Below are 9529 nucleotides of genomic sequence, written 5' to 3' on the forward strand. Positions count from 1 at the left end.
CAGAAAGGATGGAGCTCAGCTGTCTCAGTGGTGACAGATGACAGAACAAGGAGTAATGGTCTCAAGTTGCAGTGAGAGAGGTCTACACTGTGTATTAGGAAACACTATTTCACTAGGAAGGTGGTGAAGCACTGGAATGGGTTACCTAGGGAGGTGGTGGAATCTCCTTCCTTAGAGGTTTTTAAGGTCAGGCTTGACAAAGCCCTGTCTGGAATGATTTAGTTGGGAATTGGTCCTGCTTTGAGCAGGGGGTTGGACTAGATGACCTCCTGAGGTCTCTCCAACCCTAATCTTCTATGATTCTTCTATGATTCTATGATCTATGGACCAGTTCACGCAATCGTGACTCCTCTGACCAGGGGACACACTCTGAGCAATCCTCAATTTGTTTCTGTCTCAGGCAATATATTTATGTCAAGACGGTGGATGCTGAAACAGACCACAAGCCCCTGATAGCATTATTTGGCAAACCACTAAATGATTGTACCTTAAGGATTCTGAGAATGATGAAATAGCAGAAGTATGATTTGGTTGTGACCTTAACACACTGTCAATTTATGTTTGCTGCAGATGCACTTTCCAGAGCAGTGTATCGCACTACAAAAGCAGTGGAGAAAGGTGCCCAGATGACACCTATTAGCTAGGGAGTGGTCCCCTCTGGGCCTGATCCACACAGCACATGAGTGTCACAGCCCCAGGTGCACAGCCTCGCTCTTTAACTCATGCTGTAGAGCCTCATGCAGTTAGCTGTGGAGAGCCCTGGGTCACTCATCCTTATGTTTGTTTTAAATGTTCTGCCTATTAATTTCATTGGGTGATCCTTGGTGTGATGTGAATGGGTAAATAACACTTCCCTATTAACTTTTCCAACTCTAATATATCATTTTTGAGATGGGGCAATCAGAACTGCACACAATATTCTAATTGTGGGCATATCATGGCTATATATAGTAGCATTATAATATTTTCTGTCTTAATATCTATCCCTTTCCTAATGGTTTAGAGCATTCTGCTAGATTTTTTGACTGATGCTTCACATTGAGCAGATGTTTTCAGAGAACTAGCCCAATGACTCCAAGATCTCTTTCCTGAGTGGTAAAAAAAATAAAAATAAATAAAATAGCTGCTAAATTAGACTCCATCGTTTATTTGGGATTATGTTTTGAAATGTGCATTAATTTGCATTAATCAACTTTGAATTTCATTTGCCATTTTGTTGCCAAATAATTCAGTGTAGTGCAAATTTTGCCACCTCACTGTTCACCCCCTTTTCCAGATTATTTATGAGTATTTAGAATTGCACAGGTGGTACAGATCCTTGGGGGTGTTGTGGAAAATTGACCATATGATTGATTTTGGATCAGATCAGCCTGAGGCACCTTTATTGATTAATTAAACATGCATGCATGGGAGAGTCAGCCAAGAGAGCTTATACGAGAGCTCATATAGGATAAAACCACAAAATTACATATACTTTCTTAAAATTCTACATCCATGTAAGGGATAAAGCAAAGCAAGTTTTCCTGGTTTTTTTAAATTTTGCCCTTCGCGGTTTCTTGCTCTGTCCCCGAGCAGCTATTAATCACAAACTGTTACTTCTGCTTCTATAGTTTCTTTCTACCCTTCTCCTTTTACCTCCCCCCTTTCCTCCAGGTCACACATACAGTTTACCTGACCCTACATACAGTTCACTTGACCAAAGTTTTAGGCCTTAGACCATTTTTCCTTCACAGGGGTCTCTGCTATTTACAACTCTCCATTGTGAAAACTGACCATTTATTCATAGTGTTTTTTAACTCATTACTGATCCATGAGAAGACCTTCACTGTTGTCCCAATACCACTTAGCCCTGGTTTACACTGACTGGGGAGTCGACCTAAGATATGCAACTTCAGCTACACGAATAGCGTTGCTGAAGTCGGTGTATCTTAGGTCGACTTACCTGACCATGAGGACAGCAGCGAGATGACCATTGTCGCTCCCCCGTCAACTCTGCTTCCACCTCTCACAAGCTGGAGTTCCGGAGTCAATGGGGAGTGTGTTCGGTGATCAATTTATCCATGTCTATGATAAATCTATCCCCGATAGATCAATCACCACGGGTAGCGAAGACATGCCCTTAGTTAGCTTAAAAACCTTTGGTGTGGGACCTTGCCAAAGGCTCTCTGAAAGTCTCAATACACAACAGCAACTGGATCACCCTTAATCACATTTTCAGACCCCATCAATAGATTCTAATAGATTTGTAAAGGGAAATCATGCCTCACTAAAGCCATGTTGACTCTTCCCCAACATGCTGTGTTTATCTATGTGTCTGAAAATTCTCTTCTTTACTACAGTTTCAACCAGTTTCCCTGCTGCTGAAGTTACTGGACTGTAATTGCCAAAGTTGCCTCTCAAGCCTTTATTAATTTATTTTTAAAATCAGTGTTATATTAGCCCTCCTCCAATCACCTGGTACAGGGGCTGATTTAAGCGATAGGTTACATACCACAGTTCATAGTTCTGCAGATTTGAGGGCCTTTGGAACACTTGGGTGAATACTTTCTGATCCTGGTGACTTATTACTGTTTAATTTATCAATTTGTTCCAAAACTTTCTCTACTGACACTTTAGTCTGGGACAGTTACTCAGATTTGTCACCACAAAAGAATGTCTGAGATCTGGGAATCTCCCTCATATCCTCTGCAGTGAAGACTGATGCAAAAACTTTATTTAGCTTCTCTGCAACAGTCTTGTCTCCCTTGAGTTGTCTGTTAACAGATGGATCATGTAGTGGCCTTACTGATTGTTTAGCAGGCTTCCGGCTTCCAATGTATGGTCTCCCACAGTATTCTTGCCAGCAAGTTAAAGAAGTATGGGCTGGATGAATGGACTATAAGGTGGATAGAAAGCTGGCTAGATCATTGAACTCAACAGGTAGTGATCCATGTCTAACTGGCAGCCAGTATCAAGCGGAGTGCCCCAAGGGTCGGTCCTGGTGCTGGTTTTGTTCAGTATCTTCATTAATGAGCTGGAGAATGGCATGGACTTCACCCTCAGCAAGTTTGCAGATGACACTAAACTAGGGTGACCAGATTGCAAGAGTGAAATATCAGGACACATTGGGCAAGCGGAGGTGGGGTGGGGCAGGAGAGGACAACGACAGACACAGGTGCACAGAGCCATGACAGGGGGCCCTGGGAAGCTGCAAGAGGGGCCCTAGAAAGCTGCAAGAGGGGTTGTACGGCCTCTGCTGCAGCCCACACGACAAGCTACAAGACAAGGACACCTATTGAATTCAATGAGAATTTTGCATGTGAATTGATGTACCTAGTTCTGAGATTATAAAGCCAAAAGGGATCTGGTGATCACCTGGTCTCACAGCCTGTATAGCACAGACATAGAATTTTCCCAAAATAATTCCTAGAGGACAGATTTTAGAAAAAGCTTTTAGAAAAACACCATGACCCTTAGTATATTGTTGATGGTTAATTACTCTCACCATTGAAAAGGTATGCCTTATATCCAGTCTGAATTTGTCTAGTTGCAACTTCCAACCATTAGCTCAAGCTCTACCTTTCTCTGCTCGACTGAATTGCCCATTATTAATAGTTTGAATACTGTAGATCACAATTTTCAGCTCAGTTGGTCTGAACATGCAGAGCTTTAAAATTGCTGTGCTCTAAACTGTAGATTAACTACAATTTTATAAACCTGCATGCCACTACTACTAGACAGTGGCACAAGGCAATTCAATGTGAATCACAGAAATGTAGGACTGGAAGGGACAACAACAGGTTATCTAGTCAAACCCCTGCACTGAGGCAGGATTGAGTAGTAACAACTAGACCATCCTTGACAGGTGTTTGTCTAACCTCTTAAAAAACTCCAATGACTGCTATTCCATAACCTCTCTAGGTAATTTGTCGAGTGCTTAAGTACCTTTACAGTTCGGAAGTTTTTCCTAATGTCTAACCTAAATCGCCCTTGCTATAATTTAAGCCCAATGCTTCTTTTTCCTGCATGTCCTGAGTGGGACGGGGGTGGGTCCAGGCAGTGGGATTGGGGGGAAGGGAGGTCAAGGGAGTTGGTGGGTGTGTGGGGATGGACCAGGGGAAGCAGGGTGGAGGAACTGAGGGGGACAGGACTGGGACTGGGGGAGTCGGGGGGGGCTGAGGGGATAGGACAGGACTGAGATGGGGGGAGTAGGGTAGGGGCTGAAGGGAGCATGACTGGGACAGGGCAGAAAGAGCTGTGTAGAGTGGGGCGGGGTGGGAGAGACAATGGGGCTGGGCTGGGAAGGGTCAGGGGGTTGGGGAGAGGGACAGCGTCTGGAGGGGGTGAGACAGAGGGGAGCAGGACTGGAAGCTGAGGGGGTGAGACAGCAGGGGGAGCGATGCTGGTGGGATGACGGGGGAGGCTGAAGAAGAGATTTGGGGTAGGGCAAGGTTGAGGGAAGTGGGCTGGGGGAGCAGGGGGACTGTGGGGGAGGCTGTTGGAATGGGGGCAGGGACTGAGAGCAGTGGGTTCGGGGTGGGAGGTACAGAGGGGTCTGTGGGGGAGACTGAGGGAACAGGTTCAGGGTGGGGGCTGAGGGCACTGGGTTGGGTCTACACTGGCACCTCTCAGCATTGCTGTGCCGGTGGCAAACCTGCATCAGCGCTACCCTGGCGATGGAAAAGTCCTCAGTGGAAATGCAGACTTCATGACACAGACCCTCCTCGTCACTTCAAACCTGGCACTGCTCTGGTCAGTCGCTAGGCTCTTGTCACTTTCAAACCCATTTAGGGTATCTGGCTCTTTTTCAGTTCTCAGGTTAAGAAAAGCCTCTGCATTTTATGAGGGCTTCAGCATTCACTTTCCTACTTGGCAAACTGTCTGGCTGACACATTGCTCCCAGGGCATTCATCTTTATTCATTATCGGCAGATCCATCAGATTAACGAGCAACACAGGGGGAAGCAACAAAATGGTGTCATGGATTTTTAATTTTTCAAACCACTTTGGCCTCAACAGGGATAACAGCAAATCTGGACAGAGCAGATGGGTGACAGGATGGGTTTGGGTTTGTTTTTTTTTAAGTGAAAATGTTTGGGTCTGAGCAAAGGCTGCAAACTTCCCTTTGGAAACCTCTGCTGGTCTTTTGCCCCAGGGGCTAAGGACAGCCTGGAATCCAGGACAGATTTCCACATCCATGCAGGGTGAGATGATCAGGGGGTGGGAGGGACTGTGGGGGAGGCAGAGGGAACTGGGTCAGGGGGGCTGAGGGCAGTGGATTGAGGGTGGGGGGTTCGGGGGGACTGGGGGGAGGCTGAGGGAACAGGGTCAGGGTGGGGGCTGAGGGCAATGGGTCTGAGGGGAGCCCCCCCAAAGGAACCTGCCAGGGGGCCAAGTGAGCCCAGCAGTGCTTACCTGGAGCGGCTCCCAGGAAGCATCCAGCAGGCAGGTCCCTCCCAGTCCCTCTGGCTCCTTCCTAGCATTGGGTCGGATCGAGGGGAGAGGGGTGATGGGCGGGGGCAGGTGCGGAGGAGGCTCTTTGCCCAGCGCCCACTGCCGGAGTCTACAAGCCCCGCCCTGCTGCAGCACGCAGTGGAGCAAGACCTCCTCGCTGCCTCTCTGCGTGCCTGGGTTAGGGGCAGGGCTGAGCTCTGCAGGCTCCTGTTGGCCGGGTGGCAGGCCCTGTGGGCTGGCGCCATCGCGCCAGGAACTCAGCTGTGCACTGTCCCAGGGCCCAGGGAGCAAAGATGAGTGGTGCCGGCGGCGGCTTGCCACGGTCCTCCTCATATACGGTGACCAGAGGTCCCAACCAATGTAAGGTCGAGACGCGGGACAAGTTCCCTAAAATCAGGACTGTCTCGATAATATCGGGATGTCTGGTCACCCTACACTAAACTGGGAGGAGTGGTAGATACACTGGAGGGTAGGGATAGGATACAGAAGGACCTAGACAAATTGGGGGATTGGGCCAAAAGAAATCTGATGAGGTTCAACAAGGACAAGTGCAGAGTCCTGCACTTAGTATGGAAGAATCCCATGCACCGCTACAGACAAGGGAATGAATGGCTAGGCAGCAGTTCTGCAGAAAAGGACCTTGGAGTTACAGTGGACAAGAAGCTGGATATGAGTCAACAGTGTGCCCTTGTTGCCAAGAAGGCTAATAGCATTTTGGGCAGTATAAGTGGGGACATTGCCAGCAGATGGAGGGACGTGATCATTCCTCTCTATTCAACATTGGTGAGTCCTCATCTGAAGTACTGCATCCAGTTTTGGGCCCCACACTACAAGAAGGATATGGAAAAATTAAAAAAAGTCCAGCGGAGGGCAACAATAATGATTATGGGGCTGTAGCACATGACTTATGAAGAGAGGCTGAGGTAACTGGGATTGTTTAGTCTGCAGAAGAGAAGAATGGGGGGGGGGGTTGATACCTGCTTTCAACCACCTGAAAGAGGGTTCCAAATAGGATGGATCTAGACTGTTCTCAGTGGTAGCAGATGACAGAAGAAGGAGTAATGGTCTCAAGTTGCGGTGTGGGAGATTTAGGTTGGATATTAGGAAAAACTTTCACTAGGAAGGTGGTGAAGCACTGGAATTGGTTACCTAGGGAGCTGGTGGAATCTCCTTCCTTTGAGGTTTTTAAGGTCAGGCTTGACAAAGCCCTGGCTGGGATGATTTAGCTGAGGCTTGGTCCTGCTTTGAGCAGGGCGTTGGACTAGATGACCTCCTGAGGTCCCTTCCAACCCTGATATTCTATGATTCTATGTACTTAAAATAAATTTGCTGTTAGTTTTTCTGTCTTTTGCTAGTGGCTCTTCAAATTCCTTTTTGATCTACCTATTGATATTTTTACACTTGAATTGCCAGAGTTTATTCTCCTTTCTATTTTCCTCAGTAGGATTTTACTTCCAAGTTTTAAAGGATGCCTTTTTGCCTCAAACCATCTCTTTTACTCTGCTATCTAACCATAAACCCTCTCCTTTGGTCCTCTCACTGTTTGTTTATTTGTGGTAATAATTTAGCGTGGCACTCCATTATGGTGTTTTTAAATAGTTTCCATGCAGCATGAAGGTATTTCACTCTTGTGACTCTTCCTTTAATTTCTATTAAATAGCTTCCTCATATTTCTGTAATTCCTGCTCTTGAAGTTAAAAACTACTGTGGTGAAGTTCTTTGGTATTTTATGGAAAATATAGGATGGCACCACAAATAGTACATAACTAATCATCTTTTTTCCTCAAAGATAGATCACTACATATTGTTATGAGTTTGATATAAATTAATGTAAGCAGAGTCAGGATGAGGTCTACCCTGACATCTGGTGATGAATTATGGGGAGTGTGGAAAGGAATTTCAGGTATTTGCATTGGCAAACCCACCCCACCTAGCATAGCCCATGGAAGCCTGGCATGGTTATTTTGACAGTTCTGGGATCCCCAATTTCTTTGTTATTGGGGAAGGAGGAATAAAGTGTTGTCACCCTGATTATGTGAATGAGGAATTATGAGACTGCTTTATGACAGAGATGACTCAACCTCAGTTAAGTAGTACTTGCTAGACAGGGGACATGGGTTCCAAAACCCCATGAATTGAGAGTGGTTGGGGACTGGTGTGTGTATCTGATGGAAGGGGCCTCTTTTGAGGGCCTGGAACATCAATTGCACCTTCTCCTTTCTCTGCTGTTAAAGTGTAGAGCTAATTTTGAGTCCATCTAGAGGCTCCTGAGATGAGTTCATGTTGGGCCAATGGTGCACCAGCACTAGGGCTCCCCTGCTACAAGCTGAAATCACTAAGAGAGCTGAGCTGAGATCACTGAGTGCTGTGTTAGCTAGTGGGGGAGCCTAAAAACCTCTTGTTAAGTGGCTGGCAGAGTAGAGGAGTTTGCAGCATGTTGGAGCAGCCCATGGTACAGTGAGGAGAGTAGAGTGGTTTGTGGGGATGGCTGGAATGGCTCACGGGTTGGCTGGAGGAGTGGCACAGCTGGTGTAGTGGAGCTGGTCGTGGTGAAGACTGCAGTAGAACTCCATGGAGAAATGGAGCAGTTGGCCCTGGCCGATGTAAGGTTCCCCTTAACACCCTGTGTGGGCCCCACCCTCATTTCCACCCAGGCTGGGGAGGTAAAACTCTGCAGATAAACTTTTGAACTCTGGGGTGGCACTGACCAGAGACTTTCGGGTTGTTGGACTTTGGGGTGATTGGACTTAAGACCCTAAGGGGGAAAGGACATTGCCAAATGTACTTGGATGTTGGTTTTTGCTTATGATTTGTGTTATAATCCTGTTGTATTGTTTCTCCAATGTGATGCCACGTTGTTTCCCTCCTCTATTAAAAGGATTTTGCTACACTCAGACTCCGTGCTTGCGAGAGGGGAAGTATTGCCTCCTAGAGGCGCCCAGGGGGGTGGTATGTAAGTGTCCCAGGTCACTGGGTGGGGGCTCGAGCCGGTTATACATGGTGTTATTGAAACGGAACCCCTGGATACTGAAACCGGCCCTTGTTGCTGCCAATTCAGAGGGGCAGAAGGGTTACATTAATAATAAGAGATATCAAATAACAAGGATCCACCAACTTTTATTAATCAAAAATTATCAATCAAAACATAATACAGAAAGGAAAAGTCATTTTTTACCCACCCATCCTGAAGACAGCAGTGCAGCTGGTCAAACTTCCTCAAGATTGTGTTTATACTCCACCTGCATTTATATCTGACTTGAAGATTGGTTATACAATTTAGCACAAAAAGCATGGTATAATATAGAATACTATTTGCTTACTGTTAGCTGCTAATATAACTTATTGAGATAAACTAGTAGTCAGCAATGATAAAATACATTTCTAGTAAATAGCTCTCTGAGAGAGCTCAGCTGTACGGATTTCAATAAAGTCCCATTCCTTATAAGGGGAGCGACCTCTGCAACATTAGCAATGTATGTAACTATAATTGCACAGGCAATGCTGTTCCACTTTGCCTTCCTTCTAACTGCAAATTATTCTGTTACTTTGGTTCAGTTTCATCAACAGTGTCATAGTGCTTCAGAGAGCTTTGGCTTAGTTTGGTCAACACCACTGAGCATCACAGCCATTTTAAATTTATTCTTCTCGTTTAAATGAACAAATTCTCATTGTTGTTTCTTTGTGGGAATTTTTAAAGAATGGATAAATCTCTCCTGAGAATGAGCAATTGTTAAATGTGAACAACACAGACATGTCAGTTACATTGAAAAAAATCACCTGCCCCTCTTGGTAACTAAGGTAAATTCCAATTTTCTTGGGCTTTTTCTGCACCATGACCAAGGTCCATGGATCTGTTTTTGCCCAATAATCTCTGCCACTCAGACCTAGAACCCAGAATCCCTCTTTAGGTGATAAGGAAAGTTTTCCTTTTCTCTTTGTCGATTTTCTGGCCACTCCCACGTCCCAGTCACTGATCTTCCCAACATCCACTTCCCAGTAGTGCTTTCCAGAGGAGAAGCCTTGAGAGCCCAACACACAGACAGTTGAATCGAACCTTTCTGGATTTGATGGAACTTTTTGAGGTTGAGCTTCATGTT

At 45.9% G+C, this 9529-nt stretch overlaps 1 protein-coding gene across 1 annotated transcript; it reads right to left on the reverse strand.

Annotated features, from left to right (window-relative positions):
- Positions 1-9068: 9068 nt before the first annotated feature.
- LOC115641511 (butyrophilin subfamily 1 member A1-like) lies at positions 9069-9527 on the reverse strand (the record flags this gene model as incomplete). Its single annotated transcript, XM_030544715.1, has 1 exon — positions 9069-9527. A coding segment is annotated over one exon (459 nt), but the record flags the coding sequence as incomplete, so codon positions are not given.
- Positions 9528-9529: the final 2 nt, after the last annotated feature.

This window comes from Gopherus evgoodei, unplaced genomic scaffold (genome assembly GCF_007399415.2).
Source record: "Gopherus evgoodei ecotype Sinaloan lineage unplaced genomic scaffold, rGopEvg1_v1.p scaffold_35_arrow_ctg1, whole genome shotgun sequence".
Lineage (NCBI taxonomy): Eukaryota > Metazoa > Chordata > Testudines > Testudinidae > Gopherus > Gopherus evgoodei.